The following is an 18,477-nucleotide window of genomic DNA, read 5'->3' as shown; positions in this document are numbered from 1 at the left end:
AGAAAGCTCTATTGGCCTTCAGGAATCTTATACAACCAGGACAACTGTTAATACGGACAGACAACACCACAGTCATGTGGTACATAAACAAGCAAGGGGGATCTCATTCCTACCCCCTTTGCAGACTAGCCATGAATCTATGGGACACAGCTCAATCTTGCAATCTGTTACTTCAAGCTCAGTTTCTACCAGGGAAACAAAACTTCCTGGCAGACGGTCTGAGCAGAAATCTTTCGGATCCACACGAGTGGATGCTGGACACCAAAATATTCAGGATGATAACAGCAGTCTGGGGATGTCCTCACATAGACCTCTTTGCATCCCATCTCAGTCATCAGCTACAGACTTTTTGCACCAGGATTTTCCACACAGAAACTTGGAAAGTGGACGCCCTGTCATTCAGTTGGAGGAACCTCTCGGGATATGCCTTTCCCCCTCTTCCTCTTCTTCCACGGGTTTTATTAAAGATAAAACAGGACAAGCCCAAGATGATCATCTTGCTGGCTCCAAATTGGCCTCGGCAGTTTTGGTATCCAATTCTAAAAAACCTATGCCTGGAGCCCCCTTGGGTTTTATCTCAGTCTCCGAACCTTCTGTCCCAACATCAGGGTCAGGTTCTACACTCTCATGTCAGAACTCTCAGCCTGGCGGCCTGGTTAATCCAGGGCCTTTGATTTCTTCTTTACTGCCCAAGCAGGTTATGGATGTCATTTTAGAAGCCAGATGTCCTAGCACTAGAAAATCTTATGCAGGAAAATGGAAAAGATTTTGTTCCTGGATGCAGGCTCAGAATTCTGATCCTCTTCTTCCCAACATTACTTTAATTTTACTTTACTTGACAGATCTCTTATATAAGGGTCTCTCTTTCTCTTCCATTAAGATACATGCCTCTGCTATTTCTGCTCATTATAATACAGACCCTCCCATCTTTTCCCACCAGCTCATGCGACAATTTCTCGGAGCTAAGAACTTAAGACCTCCTAGATCTCCTCCTATTCCTGCTTGGGATCTCAACTATGTTTTGGAAAAACTAACCTTGCCTCCTTTTGAGCCTGCTGCTTCTTCTGACATCAAGTTTTTATCTTGGATAAAATACCCTGTTTTCATCAAGACAGGGTACCTTTGAGGACTAATCCTACCTTCATGCCTAAGGTGGTTTCCAAAGTGGCTTTAAATCAAACTATACACTTGCCAACCTTTTTCCCCACTCCTCAAAATAAAGGGGAAAGGATCTTACATTTCTTGGATGTACACAGACAGCTACGTTTTTACCTGAACAGAACCAAGGACATCAGAAAATCAGAACAATTGTTTGTTTCTTATGCTTCAAGTTCCCAAGGTAAAGCCATTTCAAAACAGACCATTTCTAAATGGATTGCTCATGGAATCAGATTTTGTTATTCTCACCATGGAAAGCAAATCCCAGGGAGTATACGGACTCATTCCACCAGAGCTGCTGCCACTTCTGCGGCCTTCCTCAGGGGAGTTCCTACCAAGGACATTTTGGAAGCTGCAACTTGGAGTTCAGTGCATACATTTTCTAAGCACCACAGTCTACCTCTCTACTCTAAGTCTAGGGCAGGCTTTGCCTCTGCAGTCTTGCAGGGTCTTTTATCCGCCCCTTCCTCTTTATGACCACCTCCCTTTCTTTCAGCTTTGGGATTCTACCCTACAGTCATGACTGCAACAGTGAAACACGATGAACATAGTACAGTTGTGTACACCTACCATAAATGTAGATGTTCGAGTGTCTTCACTGTTGCAGTCTGTCCTCCCTCCTGTCCCCTCTTATTTTTACTTTTGTGTATTTCCTTTTTTTTCACCTTTCTTCTGAGGTGTATTTGCAAAGGTTATGGGACCTTTTTCATTTTGGGACTCCTGACATCTGGGGCAAGAAAAACTGGAGAAGATGGTGTCGGCTGTCAGCTTTATACTCCTGGCACTCTGACGTCAGGGAGCATGGTTGAACAGCCGACGCCGGACCCAGACTTTGGGATTCTGGCCGACCGCGGGCTGCCTGCCGGCAGGGGAGAACCCTACAGTCATGACTGCAACAGTGAAGACACTCGAACATCTACATTTATGGTAGGTGTACACAACTTTACTTTTTTCTTTTATGAAATGATCTAAGCTGTTTTTTTCTACATATCCTACAGTTTTAGAGGGTGTTCATATTTAAAAACAGTTATGTTGTGGATTCATTTTCTGGTTAATGCTTTGGTTATAGAACATTTCGGAATTTGGAAAAATAAGACCACAGCTGACAATAAAACATTTACCAGTAACTTAGAAAATAATTCTAAAGCTTGAAAATAAGAGGTGTGAACTCAACTTTTGAGGGAAATCATTTAAAGGTCACTAGTGTTTGTTACAAGTGCAATTTCGTAACAGAATTCTATCCCAGAGCAATCTGTATGTAAAACGATGAGACTGGGAGGCCTTTCATGTATATTTCTTCCCCAACCATGGAATTTAGTCATTAGAATTTAGATAAAATAATGGGAATGATGCATATTTCTTTTTAAAATAATCCTGCTTCACGTCAGTCAAATAAGTGACCTTATCAGTTCTGGTATCTCCTAGCTGTTTTGAGTAGTAACTGATTTCAGTCCTTATATTCTGATAATTTAACAAAACTGATTTCTTACCTGAAGTTGTCAGTTTTGCCCCTTTAGCTAAAATGAAGTTTTGAATATTTTTGAATGGGACATAACATACATTTGATAAGAGAGGAAGCAAGTTAGCAATCTGACATATGAGCTAAGCTGGATAAAACTCTTGTCATGTTCGCAGAGCCCCCATTACATAAAGATTTGGAAGACTTTAGCAAGTTTGTTTGCATACCTCTGGAAATGTACCTCTGTGTCCCTGTTTTGTATTGCTGGATAAGTTGTGCAGCTCACTCGAAGAGTAGCCCATCTTGTCAAAGTTTTCTTGCAAGCATTAATGACTTTTGGATCATTGAACCAGGACAAAGCTTGTTTATAGAAGATGCCACTGTTGTGGGTCATAGAAAAAATGCCTTATGTTTTCCTTTCAAGGAAAGTTACTTAATGTAAATTGGAGATGGATTAGGATCAAGAAGTTAAAGATGGTGACACTTAAGGTAGCTGTTCCCCTCCTGTTTTAGGATGTCAGCTCCCTATCTGAAGAATAGTTAACAGTATGTTCTGTCTTTGAGTTGTTTGAATCTGTATCAGGTTTAGGTTGGGGTTATAGCACTTCTGCTTGGGTTTAGAATTTGCTTCGGGAAGTTCACCAAATGTCTAGCTGCTGCAATAACATGAGTCCAGGAAAGGGGCATGTATATTTAACCGTATCCTGACAAGTGCCATTTAGGCTCGGTACCCTCTGATCTTAATCAACAGTCTCAGGTAGCGATTCCAGTTTTAGACTCCCTATAGCTGGCAATGAGTGTCTAGACATCAGATATTGTGCCTGCACAGAAGTTGTTTGTACGAACAGTTGTAGTTTCATTTCAACAAGGTGTCTCTAACCCAGCAGAAGGTAGTTTAATTGCAACAGAAAATCTCTCTAACCCAGCAGAGAAGGTTCTGAACATGGTCTCATTTCTTTTGGCAGTTTGTCATATCACTTAACAAAAGTCTTTGTGGTACTGTTGGCACATGTGTACAAGTTTGTTATATCACAGGTGGAATCAGAAATCAAGTTTTTGAATCACAAGCTTCCTTTATTCCATCCTTGCTAAATAGTGTGTGGTCACTGTGCTTCTTAAGTCATAGCTGAACAGTTCTGTCCCCTCAACTCAACATCTTCATGGCTGAAGCCTCATACTCTAGTGTGGGTATCCATGTGGTAATCTGGTGAGTGCTAGGATTTTGTTCAGTGCTGCAGTGTGTGAAATGCATCTGTCTGAATGTATTGTTAGCAGTCATCCAGTCTCTGAAGGCATTCAGGATTACTGGAAGAAAACACCTACATCTCAGCAGTCATTTGGTGTGTAACCAAGAAGGCAGAATAAGGTTTCATTTACTGTTGCAAGCCGGCCTGGTAGTAATTAGTACAACCATTGTCTCTGACAAAGTAGGTAAAAGTTCTTTTTCAGGGCACAAAAAACTCTGGCAGATGCTGTACTAAGACATTCATCTAGACTATAGATGGCAACTGTACCCCAAACTCTTCCATGAGCTGTTCTTTGCGTGTTCACATGCACTACATTCATTTTGCATCTCCATGTAATACTCCATTATCAAGGCTTTGGACCAAAGCTCATGGTCCCTTATTAAGAACGTAATGGGACTGATTGTTTTCTACATTTTTTTGCATTTCTACCTTTTCCTCTTGTTTAAAGACTGGTGCAGGTTTCAGTAAAGAGGAAGCCAAGATTATTCTGATCATGCCTTTCTTATGCATCCAACAATAATTCTCACCTTTCAAAACAGTGTCTGCAGTTTCATCTCAGAGTGAATCTTCTTTTGTGACAGCAGGCAGTTGTGGTCCATCCACACTTGAGTCTCTCCGTACTACAAAATAGATACTGGAACTTTGATCACTAACAGGTTTTTCTTCTCAGTTGTTTGAGGAGACCAGGCCATCTTCTACTAGGATATATTATTTGTCCAGATGAAAGAAAGTCTCATTGGTGCAGGGGATGTAACTGTAGTTCTCCATATACACCTCTTACAGGTTCAAAACTGCTTTTTCTGTGTGTTGTTTTCCAAAGAGCTGCTTCTCTTGATTTGCATTGTGCTGCCTTTTCAGAATGTATTCTGGGGGATTCTTTGTTTGGTCGTAGACTGTAGTGAAAATGCTTCTCGAGTGTTTTACATTTGAAGTCGTGAAGTATTTTGTTTCTGCCATGGAGTTTGATTTTTTTTTTAGAAAACTTGATGTAACATATTTAAATCTAATATATTTTATGCTGTCACAGTTTCCTTTTTGAAAAACAGCTCTTGTGGCAACTATTATGTTAGCTAGAGGTGTGGTAGAGCTTCATGAATATTCTAAAATGTTGTTAGCCTTTCATGGTCTTCATTAAAGAAAAGCATGTTTTTCTCTACTAATCATTTTGTGCCTAAGGTCACATCAGACATTGACTTAAATTAAATGCTTCAGTTTCTTACTTTTATCCTCTTCGATAGGATACAAAAAAGCAAGATATTCTCATCTTCGACCCTGATAGACATTTCTTTACATACATTACCAGAGCCAAATGTATTAGGAAGTCTGTCCAGCCCTTCATATCTTTTCATATACAGCAAGTTGAGTGCCTTAGTGGTTACATTTATTCTCCTGTCAGACAGCGTGTTGCATAGGATTTAGTTACAGCTCAGTGAGTAAACCCCTACATGGAGCATTCAGAACACATTCTGCAAGATTAACACCTCCTTCACCCACATTTTAAGGATTAGCAACAATCAGAGTGTTTGTAAAGCAATACAGAGTTTATAGGTTCATAGGCAATTGCTAGGCTAATGAGCACAGGGGACATTTTTAAACCTAGCTATGTTTCCAAAGGTAAGAATCAAGTCCTGCAAGGTAAACACATTAACCATTATGCCAACCCCCAGTTTGGATTTGGTTCCAACTGCAAGGTGGGTTTACTGTGGAAGTTGTTCAAGGGGTACTTACTGGAACCTAAGCCCTGCTTTTGGATACATAGCCTGGTATTCTACCAAGGCAGGCATTCTGAAAATAAGAGCATGAAATGTTATACTGTGGTTATGTGATATACTCAGTTTTACAATACACTTGGTTGTCTCTGTCTTTAAAGTGAATTTCCTCTTCCATCCCATATTTTTTCATCTCTTGGTCTAAGTGCGTTATGTGTTAATCCAAGTGCACTGTTGAGTGATTTGGGTGGCTAGTGGTACCCCAGTGTGTTAGGCCTGTATCTGTCCAGCAAGGCAGCATGGTAGATCAGAATTTTGCTGGAAAAATATGGTTCGATGGCTTGAGTTACATGAATGGAGATGTAACCTTAACAGCCCCATTCTTCCTGTGCTGAGCCATCTTATCAGTACTGTGGATTAAGTTTTTGCTTAGAACAGGTCCTAATGGCCCAAAGACAGTGTTTGGTGGATGGGTCCCTATTTCATCGAACGGCCACATTGTCTAATGGCATTTCATCAGAAATACTGTTTGTCAAACTGTTCTTACTGAGATCGCTTATGGTAGAGATCAGAAAATTTGCCCTTTCTCAGAGTTTGTATATGTAATTAGTGGGGGGGGGGTTGTTGAAAGGTATTTCATGTGCCTTTGATGCAATAATATAGACCCATGGTGGATATTAATGTTGCAGTTTGTATTTTTGATGTCATCATCAGCCCCCTTTTTCCCATTTTTCCACATGGGGTCAGGGAATCGTGTCAACTGTCGCCATCTCTCTTGTTTCAATGCCGCACTCCTGCCTTCTCTGACACTCATGCCTGACTGTCGCAGATCTTCTTTCACACAATCCATCCACCTCTTTGCTGGGCGTCCTCATTTCCTCTTACCTTCTTCTTGTCTGTCCCAAATCATCTTCATCATATTGTCTTCTGCTTTTCTGAACATATGTCCAAACCACCGTAATCTGTTCTCTTTGATCTTTACTGCAATTGGAGCTACTTTGGCTTCTGCTCTTATTTCCTCATTTCTTCATCTGTCCCACATTGTGCATCCTACCACCCTTCTCAGGGACTTCATTTCCATCACCTCTAGCTTCTTCATCTGCTCTGCCTTTACTGCTCAGGTTTCTGTACCACAGAGTAGTAGTGGTTGTGCCACTGTCTTGTACAACTTACTTTTCAGCTTCTTTGGCATTCTTCTGTCATAGACTACACCTGACACACTATGGAAGGTGGCTGCAGCCCCCCTTGACCTCTTCATTCAGACTTCCCTTCACCACCCCTCCCAGATACTTGAAGCTATTTGTTTGTTCCACCAGCTTCACTTCTATCTCAATTCTCAGTTTCTTCTGATTTCCCCACTTGGCTGCTATACTGTCTTATCTCTGCCTAGTTTTATCCCATGTGCCTTTAGTTTTGCATTCCATTACTCTATACTTTGCTGGAGTTCTTGGTCAGAGTCTGCCTGTAATGCCACATAGGTAGGTACTAGGCTATTGGCCCTAGGGCCTATATAAGCCTAGCCAAATGGTATCCTGGCTTTTGCCACCCAAGAAAGTTATTTTCCTTTGCCCCTGTCAAGCAGAGCCACAGAAGTGATCCCCGGGGTGAATTTCCTATCTCCCATCCAATCATCAATATTTTTCTTGAAGAGTGCTAATGAGGAGCTTTGTTTGATGTAGATAGGTAGTTTGTTCCAGAGTATGGGAAGTCTCTGGGACAGAAATCTATCCCTCCAGCATGTTCTGTTTAATGTGGTGACAAGGTTTAGGTCCCTAGAGCGTGTAGCTCGGAGGGATTGGGATTTCTTTAAGTGGAGCATGTCCAACAGCTCTGGGTTTGACATATCTTTGTATGTTAGGCAGAGAGTGCCTCTGAGTAGGCGATATGCAACAGAGTAAAGCTGGAGTTTTTTGAGACAGTCTGCGTAGGGATTCTGTTTGAGGCCGGTAATCCTCTTTGTGAGGTATTTCTCCAGCCTTTCCAGTTGTTGTAGATGTCTTGAGGTACATACCAAAAGGGGCATTGTACTTTATAATGGGTCTAATGAGTGATAAGTAGAGGGGAACAATGACCTCTTTTTTCCTGGGAGAGAAACCTTTTGTGATGAGGTGTGCCAAGTAGAAGGATTTCCTAACTACTGTGGCGATGTGATTATCAAAGGAGAGACTACTGTCCACCTGTTTCCCAAGGTCTCTATCACACTTTAGGTGTTAAGTAGACTATCGCCTATGTGGTAGTTCATGGGTACAGAGTTTTTACCAAAAGGGATGACAATGCACTTTTTGGCATTGAGCTTGAGGCCATTGCTTTGACACCAGGCATCTGTCTCAGTGAGGCCTTTTTGTAGGATGTCTACATCGTTAGGAATTTTGATTATAGCTCCTGGTTTGCAGTCATCTGCGAACTTTGTTAGCCAAAGACCTTCTGTGTTAGCCTGTACTTCAGAGAAGTAGATACCAAACAGAAGAGGACCCAGGACTGAACCCTGTGGTACTCCACTTGTCACTGGTCTGAAGTTGGATTTAGAGTCTGCTACTTTCATATTGTGGGTTCTGTCAGTGAGCCAGTTGGCAACCCATCTTGTGACATAGGGATTTATACCTAGTTTAGTGAGTTTATCTATAATTCCAGAGTGGGGGATGGTGTCGAAAGCCTTGGTGAGATCTAGATTGGCTGTGTGAACCACCTTACCCTCATCTACGGCTTTGGTGACCGCTTCAAAGAAGTTCATCAGGGTTAGGAGACATGATCAGCCTTTTACAAACCCGAACTGGGTAGGGTCCAAAGTTTGGAGATTACCAATGTCATTGTTTATAAGTTCCATGATGATACATTCCATAGCCTTGCAGACCAGGCTCGTCAGGCTGATGGGGCAGTAGTTCCCTGGGTCCGTGATGGCTCCCCCTTTGTGGAGTGGGATAACCGTTGCTATGCGCCATTCAGTGGGACCAAAGCCTGAGGTGAGGCTATGATTGAACATGGTACTTAGGAGGGGTGCCACTTCATTCTGTAGTTCGTGTAGAACACAGCCTGGGATGTTGTCAGGTCCCATGGATGCTGTGTTCTTGGCTTTGGAGAGTGTTTTTTTTTTTTTACTTGTGCAGCCATGATTACAGGAACTTTGCATTCTTCCGGTATACAGATGGACCCTTTAGGGGGTGAGAGAGGGGTAAAGTTAGCACTGAACCTATCTACCAGGATGTTAGCAATATCATTTGGTTCTATATATCATCTGCATACAGTAATTTTGTTGATCTGTCCCATCCAACCTGTTTGCGAATGTAGTCCATCACCAGTATGAACACCCGTGGGCTTAGAGCTGAACCCTGGTGTACGCCCACTCCCACTGGGAACCGCTCTGTGGGGCCGAACACTGCTCATACTTGAGTCATTGGGTCCTTGTACATAGCCTGTACTAATTCTACCAGTGTTTCTAGGACTTCGAACCACCGCAGTACTGCCCAGATAAGCTTTCTTGGGACCTTCTCATATGCTTTCTCCAAGTCTAGGAATGCCCAGTTGGACTCTTTCTTCATCTCTAGCTTCTTCTCAACTGTCTGTCTCACTGCAAACATCGAGTCGGTTGTGCTGTACCCTATTGTGAATCCGAACTGCTCATTTCCCATCTTACACTCCACTACTTTGCATATCCCGTTATCATTCAACCTGTACAAAACTTTCATGCAATGTAATAGGAGTTTGATGCTTCTGTACTGCCCACAGTTGTGGATGGCACCTTTGTTCTTGTACACTGGCACAAGTATTCCTATTCTCCAGTCATCTGGGATACATCTTTCTCTCCACACAACTGTGTGTATCCTCAGGAGCCATTTCTCCCCTATCTCACCCAGCATTTTTATCATATCTGCAATGACCTCATCTGAGCCTGCTGCTTTCCCTGCCTTCATCTTCCTTAGTGCTATTCTTACTTCTGCTAGGGTAGGCTCCTCTTCTTCTCTCATCATAGGCTGTTTTTGGGGCAGTGCAGCTTCTGTGGGGATTTCTTCATATAGAAGCCACTGGAAGTACTCCTTCCATCTGCCTTTGATGTCTTGTGGACTGGTGAGCAGGTTGTTTCTGACATCCCTTATGAAGTGTGTCTTGACTATCTTCTTTATCTTTCTGTTTTGCCTTACAACCTGTTATAGTTTCTTTTTGTACCTACTGAGTCACTTTCCAGAAGCTGGTAGAGTGCCTCTGATGCCCTATTCTTTGCTATTGCAACTCCTTTCTTAGCTTGTTAGCTAACCAGTACTCCTTCCTAGCTTGGTCAGTCTTTTCTATCTCCCACATTTTCCTGCACTCCTTCTTTCTTTTGATAACTTCCTGGACTTCTGCATTCCACAACCAGCTTTCCTTATGTACCTGTTTTCCATATCTGACTCAGCCACATATCTGTTCTGTATTCCTCATACATGCTGTTTTGAGACACTGCCATTCTTCTTCAACTCAACCTATTTCCTCCTCTTCTTGGGGTGCTAGAGCCCTGAGTAATTCCTTGAACAGTTGTATTTTCTCTCCAGTCAACTTTCAGGTCTTCAGCATGATCTCTGTTGACCTTAGAGCCTTCTCTGACCACTGATTGCAGCTGATTGTGTGGGCTGACAGTTTCACTGAAGATGATTTTGCAATCACTGATTCTATCCCAGTGCTCTTTCCTTACTAGGAGGAAATCTACCTGAGTTGCATGTTGGCCACTCATGTATGTGATCTTATGACTGTCGCCCTTTCTAAACCATGTGTTGGTTACTATCAAGCCATTTGCTAGACAGAAGTCTAGAATGGCCTCTCCTTCTTTATTCCTGTTGCCCCACCCATGCGGACCCAGGCAGTCCTCATATCCTGTTCTGTCTGTCCCGATATGTGCATTTAAGTCACCCATTATCAACACCAATTCATGTTGTCCTGCTTTATCTAGTAGGTCCTGCATTTGCTGTCTGAATGCACTGTTTTCCTCCCTATCACAGCCCTGCTGTGGTGCATAGACTGAGATTATGAATACTGCCCTGTCATTGTACTGGAGTCTGATTGCCACAAGTCTGTCACTAATTCCGATGACATCCCTCACTGTCTTCTGAAGCCTCTCCTTCACCACAATTCCCATACCATTTCTAGCCTGGCCTTGTCCCGAGAAGTAGATTCTGGATCCCAAGCCAAGTGACTTTGCTGCACTGCCCTTCCATCTTGGATGCTGGATACATAGGATGTCCAGTGTTAAATAAAATTAAGAATTCAATACACAGGAGGTTCAGATTCAAAAGTTTACTAGTGTACACCAGGAGGCAAAAAACGTACAAGTACAGAATTTTGTCTGACATGAAACAGGAAGCACACAATTTTATATAGGTTTAACATTCAAGCTGTGCCCTCCTTACTGACGTGGTATGTCACAGGGCATCTACATCACTTTAGCTTACAGTCCTCTATTCATTAAATCTGCTGATGCTGTATATTTTTAAAAAAGTTTTCCTCTGGTTACAATACGGCCTTGCTATCCACCTGGTCAGACATAATGTCTCTCTGTAAAGTTACTTCTTCAAGGTTTCATATCAGTTCGAATACAATAGCAGATTCAGTCTTTTAATACACATCTTTGATCTCTATTACACTTTTTCACACAGCTGCGTGCTATCTCAGTAATACATATACAAGGCCAAATCATCCCAGCAGGAAAGAGCAGAAGATTTCATTATTTCACACATTTAATTTCCTGACCCAGCAGATAATCACTTGTGAAAAGCATAAACATTAAAACTTGCTAAGCTGGCATCTGCCAGGGTCGAAGGTCAGCTTTGCTTCAAGCCACACTGCAGCTTCAAAACTACTTTACATTTAAACATGAATTAATCCTCTCTACTATATGATTAATAGAATAAAATGCATTATATACTACTTTGCTTATAAACTAGCATTTATCATATATTCAAATACACATTTTTCTAACATCCAGCCTCCTCTGTATCATCATGTCATCCACTTTCAAACTGCGTCCCATCAATGAACCCGCTTTAAGTGTAGCAATTATTAGTTCATGTTTAGCAGGTTGATTGGTTTTATATTCAGCGTTCGCTCAGCAGAGCTGTCTCAGATAGCCCAGGCTGGGCAACTAAACACCGGCAGTCCAATAGCTTATTGACCCAGGGCTGCTGGGCTTTATGGCGGGCACACACTGGCCAGTAGGGGGACATGCACCCCTCCCACCATTAGCAGGGGTCCCTGGCATAGGTCAGAATAGCAAAAACTAAATGCCTTGCAGGTACGGTATGCTCGGCCAAACCATTAAGTAGTAAAACACAAACGGCCAGCAATCGCAGTATATAGACACTTCAAACAAAAATAAATATAATTATTTATTAGGCATCAACTTCATCAGAATAGGCCGAGTTCTCAACCCACTTATCCCCTGTCTCACTGTCTCAGTATGCTACCCTTGCCCATTTGGCAACATTAGTCAACATGACCGAATCACCTAGAGCCATATTTTACACTGTAGAGAGGCTAGCCCTGCCATGGTGCACAGTCTGTGATCCATGTCCTTCTGTATTGAGGATAGTGCGCACCACAGTAGAAGCCCAAAGTGTTTGGTCTGTACAACTCTTCCCCCTGTAGGGCACGATATAGAGCCTGTGCTGCTGCCCACAGCTCCATTCATTGATAAGATTTTTTGATGGAAACACTCAGCATGTTTTTTAAGAGGTGGGAGGAACCCCACAGAGACACAGGGAGAACATGAAAACTCCAAACAGGCATTGGTTGGAGGTCAGGATCGAACCTTGTGCATGGGAGATGAAGACCTTAACTATTATGGCAACTGGTCTGTTATTTATGTCTGGTGTTCAAATTTTCCATAGGCCTAATGAGACCAACCCCCTTAACAAAATGTAAATAAATAAAAATTCATTCAGTAACTACTTGGGAATTAACTACTGTGATGGGACATTATTCACAAGCCCTTTTGTGCAAGTTAAGTATTGATGTACTTGTGCACTTATCTTTAACCATATGCTGATTTCAGGGAACCAGTCTGTTGACAGCCTGTCAAAGTTATTCACTGCCAAAGTGGTTCCAGTGTACAACCATATTTATTAAGAAGTGTTTTCCTTTTGAAGTTATCCCTTTTATTGACCGTTGGGGGCAGGGTTGCCAGACGTCCCTATTTGGGCGGGACTGTCCCGAGATCAGTAGCCTGATCCCGAGTCCCGCCCTGCCGGTTTAAATCCCGGCCAGCCTCCACTTTGTTTGTTTTTTTTTTTTTTTGATTGACCCGTATACCTGGCATACGGGCCAATCAAAAATTGCTAAACACGGAGCTTCTTGTGTTCCGCATTAAAACACGAGAAGCTCCGTGTTTAGCGATTTTTGATTGGCCCATATGCCGGTATACGGGCCAATCAAAAAGCGGTAAACACGGAGCTTCTCGTGTTTAATGCGGAACTGCAGGCAGAGTGAGCTCAGTTAATGCGGACAGGTGATCCACTGTGGCGACCCCTAACCGAGAAAAGCCGAAAGAAGAAGAAGTAGACAAGGACAATGTCACATAGTAAAACGGATTTTCAGCAGAGGTCCAGAAACAAAAGCTCCAACATGCACTTTACAGTCATGGACATCCATCGTTTTACCTGTACTTTCATTCAAAATTGCCAATTTATACGGATCTTCTCTATCTATATTTCAGTTAAGCAGCAAGACGCATCATTAAAATATGTAGACACAGTAACATAAATTTATAAAATTATTCGTCCGTTCATTTAGTACCCACTTACTGCGAGTGAACTGAATCCTATACAGGCACTCAGTGATCACAAGGCAAAGAAGTTAATCCTGACCCTATATCAGTATAGGCTTTCAACAACAACCCCTAACTGAATTATAATTCCAAAACAATGTTTTAAAAACATACAAACGCACTTAGCAGATAACATAAAAACATTAATAGATAAAGTAACAAAGATATTACGTCGCTATGAGCAACCCTTCAATGGCACAACAAACCTACAATAATGCAACTGTTAACCACAACAACCAGTTAGAAGCGTAGCCATGGCTGCTATAACCAATAAAAATCTGGATTTGGTGTTGCAGGTTAGAAAGTTCCTGGCCACTAGTGTGTCGCTTTTTGTGTTAAACCGCTTCAACTAAGCGGCAGGTTGAGCGGTATTAAGTTATGAAACAGTTAAGAGTTGTGTGTATCACGTTGATGGTGGAGAAACATAGTTGGTAGAAAGCTGCGGTTTTATTATTTAAGGAGTTTATCATCTTTTATGTACTTTTGCTCATTGTCACTAGAAACAATTGGGTATAATGGACGAACAGAGTATTCAGAATGACTACATGTTTCGGGTTGTAGAGTACACTGTGCGGATGACTGCCTGTGGAGAGCTGTTGGAAGTGGAAGTGGAAGACAAAATCACTTCTGATCAATGGAGGGGAGAGTTTGATTCTGCTTGTAGGTGTAAATTTATTGCAGTATGTTACATTGGATAGCCCTCAAACATTCTCACTGGTCAGTTCTTAAAAGTTATGTCTTCTAACATGTTAATGGATTTTTACATTTTCTAAGCATTGTAGAAAAATTACGATAGAGTGTAGCCTCGAAACCAGTAAGATTCGACAACTGTTGGTCTTAATGTTGATGTTGAAACTATTGTGGTGGCAGGTTGACTGTCTTGCAGAATGTCAGGTTTTGTCTTTTTGGACGCAGGTGAGTCGTATACATGTAAACAGAGGGCTGTTTATTTGACTGGATATTTTTAGGAATACTTACTCGTATGTGAAACATTCTTCAGACTTGGATGTGCAACACATCAGTGCATTTCAGAGTGTAAAATATTATCCTTAGAACCTTTGATAGAGATTCCCAATGTATCTATACTGTTTATAATTTTATTTTAAAGAAATCTTATCTTTAGTTTAGAACATGGTATGCTTTTAGGTGTGAATGATGGAACTGTTTTGGTGTCTCCTGTATATCTTGCATAATAATGCTGATTGAGTCAGTCTTGGAATAAGGGATGGGAATGTGACTGCCACTGAAGACCTTTTTTTTTTGGTCTTCACTTCGTGAGAGACCTTCTTTTTTTTTTTTTTGTCCCTACCTGGGTTGCTGGAAATCTGGCAACCCTGGTTGGGGGCCATGACTCAGCAGTCAGTGGCTGGTGCTGTAATACAGAAGCTAATTCTTTTTAGGATTTTGATTCCTGTTCTGCCTGTGTGTGGGGTAGGGAAACCAAGACAGGTGCTTATTACAGCAATCTGTCAGTCAGACCCATAAGTGCTGTCTTACCTTTTAGTACCTCACCATTTTTGTCTGGCTTTTGGCCTCTGTTAGAGGGCATACCTGCGGTGAAGTGTCCATTCCTTCCTTCTATAGAGGGAGAGAGAAAGAGAGAATTGGATTTTGGTCAGTTGATTTTGCCCTGTCCCACTGGTTGATCACCCAGCACTCGGTAGACTGGTTGAATCTGGATCTTGAGCAGACAACAGATTTAACAAGTTGTGAGAACTGGTTAAGAGCCACAGGCCAGGGCTTTTTTTCTGTATTTGTTTTTTTTTTTTTTACTTCACTTTATACCTTGCCATTAGTATTTGTCCTTAAAGCTTTGTATGTGTTTAGAATGTGTACATATTGACAAGGTTCATAGTATACTTCTAGAAATTGTATTGGACAAATTGGAGCTGGGGGCTTGTACAGTAGTCATGCCCTAAACCCCTTGATAGAGGATGATTATATGGATTGGTGGAAACATGGCCACATTAACATCAGTATTAAGATTGTTTTCAGATCAGTATAGAAGAAAAATAAGTTGTGTAATGGGATAATTTCAGAAGTCAGTTTTAAGTATTTGTCAGTGGTATGCATTAGCATGCATCATTAACATTTTTATATAAATATGCATTTGGCAAGGTATTCTTTTGTCTTCCTGTGGTCAGTGCCCATGTATTATGACTGTAAAATCTTCATTTTTTGCAACAGTCTATCTCTTGTTGTCTTTTCTGTCAGTGTGTTCCAAGAACTTGCTGCTTACTTTGTCAAATTACCCTTCACAATATATCCTGAAACCAGTCTCCTCCCCATCCTTTTGTAGTTTGCAGGATCTGTCCGATGGCTCTCCTTCCTGCACCCACGTGGACTACTTGTTTCTCCACTGAGTGAGAGCTGTCCAATGTGTTCATTCACCATTGTAGGCAAGAGTCAGATGTTAGGGAGACATTCTGTAGATCCTGCAGTCTGCCTTTTGTCCACCTTTGCAGCAGCCATTTGAGTTCCACTATAGCTGCTTCAGGAGGTGCATATTTACTTCTGCTCATGTGCAACCTTCCAAGTAAGCAGCACACTGCAGCATGTATATGTTAGATTATTCATGCTGTGGCAAAACATCCGTATTCACGCAGGTGTTACCAGTGCAGTGAGCCAAGCTACCTCTATTCCATACCAGGGTGGGTGAGGTGAAATTGACCAATCACGCACATCCTTCCTGTTCTATTACCCTCCAACTGCTGTGCCATTGAACACAGTCGCCTGTGTTGCAATCAGAGCTTTATCCCTTTGCCGCATGTGACAGGTGTATACTCTTCCCCATCCACAAATTTTGCCCCCTTGTTTGGGTATACTAAAATTAACTCTTTTCCCATTTTGTTTAAAAGTGTGTGTCTGAGTATCATTTCTTCCATCTTTTCCACCTATTTTTTAGAGGTGTGGGGTAAACTTCATTGCCCCCCTTTCCTTTGTACCTTGTGTCACAGTTTACCCATCCTCTGTTGAGTTAATTGTGCTGTTTTGCTTTTCAATATTATTGACATTTTAAATATTTAGAACATAGTCTCTAACTTTAGTGTGTTTGCCCATGGCCTTTAACAGAGGCATTCAGTACTTTCCTGCTCATGTCAGTTACCTTCCCTCTTATTCATTCCTTTACAGCATTCAGTCTGTCATCTGTGCTTCTTTATTGCACATCCAGAGTTGCAGTAATTTAATCTGATGTACATTTTTTTGTGCATTCCTTCTCCCAAGGCTTCTGTTGAAAACTGGATCTCTTTAATCTGATTTTCATGGTAAACAAATAATAGTTGTTGTTGTTGTGTCTTTCGGCTTTTCCCGGTTAGGGGTCGCCACAGCGGAACTCCGGTCCGCTAATGATTGGCAGTAGATTTTTACGTGCCGAGTTGCTGGCCCTGATGCACAACCTTCAACTAAGGTACGCCCATTCACGCATGTCTCCACACAGAAGACACTCTAGCTGAGAATCGAACAGGACATCTTACTGTGAGTCGACACCGCTACCGCAGCACCACCACCAAATAATAGTAAGTACGCAAATATGTTTAGTTCAGCTGCAGTTAAGAATTTTGTCTCTTTTCTATGCTTGGTTAGTGTATACAGATTTTGTGTGTGTATGTTTTAAGTGTTCTACTTTTACTTCCAAAACAGTTTAGCTTCTAAATTCTTAATTGCTCCAACAGTTTTAAGTGAGGCCTACACATTGTCTTTTTACCTCCAGTGTGTACTTAACAGTGCTCTGCAGAAGTGTATATAGTTCAGAAGAGTGCAAACCATTGTGTTAATCTACGTCATATATCCTATGTTATCACTAAGTTCTGGAATTTATCAGAACAGACTGTAATTTAAAATAAAATGGCCTATTATGCTCATTCATTGCTTCATCTCAGTTTAAGTAGTGTGTGATCCATTACATCAAGGTTAAAAAAAATAAAATAAAAAAGCAGTGAAACTAGTGGTCTTAACACTTCGTTGATGAACTCGGTCACAATAATTTCCAAAAGTCATGACACTCAGGTAGTGTTCCAAAGCGACAAGCTTTTATTTGTCACAGACCAGCGATCATCAGTAACAAAAAAAAATAAATCAGAAATATTTTAACAATCTTAAACGTATCAGCTTTTATATACTTAGAAGTAGGCATGGAAAATATACTTATTGTTTAATTTTAAACCAGCTGTTCATGGCAAACAACATAAACAGGACTGTAAAAGTACATCTTAGTACAGCAAGTACCCACCCCCACCCACTACTACTTATTAGATCAAACTAAATCCTAGTTAAAGAAAACCCTACCTATCTATTTGCAACCCACATTCCAAGATCAGGTATTAAGAAAAGCACAACATACACATAGAAAGACTTTTAACTAAAATCATATTTGGCTAACTAATGCTGTAAAGCCTTCACCAGGTGTGTGACAAGAACTGTCTAAGCATAAACGTAATTAAACTAAAATGCTATAAATATAAAAATACATCTATCTAATAATATCTAGTAAATATCCATCCATGTGTATTAGTGTGCATAAAAAAATTAAGTTATTAACAGTTCAGAAAAAATGTCAGTGCTTTGCAAAAAAAAAAAAAAAAAAACGAAAAAAAACTTGTCATGACAGTTTTCGTGTTTAAGACCAGTAGTTTTCCTCTGTTTTTTATTTTTTCCTCAGTACTCGTGGTGGTGAAGTTGGGTCTAAACAGATTCACGTGCTTGTTCATTTTTTTATGACATCAAGGGTAAATGCAAGTAAATATTTACCTACTTTGATTTCATTTTTAGGCTTGGGGAGCAGCTAGACGAGTTTCCAAGGATGACTGGTTAGAATGGCTCAGACGACTGAGCGTGGAATTGCTAAAGGAATCATCATCACCTTCCCTCCGCTCATGCTGGTCCTTGGCTCAAACCTACAATCCACTGGCTAGGTATGGCTACTTTTAATATCACTTTGTTGTGTGTGGTGTTTAGTTAGCAATAAATTTATTTGATAACTGGCTAAGTAAGATGATCTACCTCAAACCCTTTTCCAGCCACAGCACAGGTCAGGAGTGTAATTTAGGGCTCCCTTCTGAAATGTCGGCACTCGAAATGCAGAGTACCAGCAAGCCGAAAAAGACAAAATACAGGAGA

At 41.2% G+C, this 18,477-nt stretch overlaps 1 protein-coding gene across 2 annotated transcripts in view; it reads left to right on the top strand.

Moving 5' to 3' along the window:
* Positions 1 to 18,477, top strand: part of MTOR (mechanistic target of rapamycin kinase) — a 4,577,509-nt gene that overhangs the window by 1,697,155 nt on the left and 2,861,877 nt on the right. For both annotated transcript variants that reach the window (XM_044063218.1, XM_044063219.1), the window contains exon 26: positions 18,130 to 18,272. In XM_044063218.1, the coding sequence (XP_043919153.1) occupies positions 18,130 to 18,272 (143 nt within the window). The remainder of the gene's footprint in view (positions 1 to 18,129; positions 18,273 to 18,477) is intronic.

The sequence above is a fragment of the Protopterus annectens genome, chromosome 2.part1 (genome assembly GCF_019279795.1).
Source record: "Protopterus annectens isolate FY-2018-M chromosome 2.part1, PAN1.0, whole genome shotgun sequence".
Lineage (NCBI taxonomy): Eukaryota > Metazoa > Chordata > Ceratodontiformes > Protopteridae > Protopterus > Protopterus annectens.
This window is presented reverse-complemented; position numbering and strand designations above follow the sequence as displayed.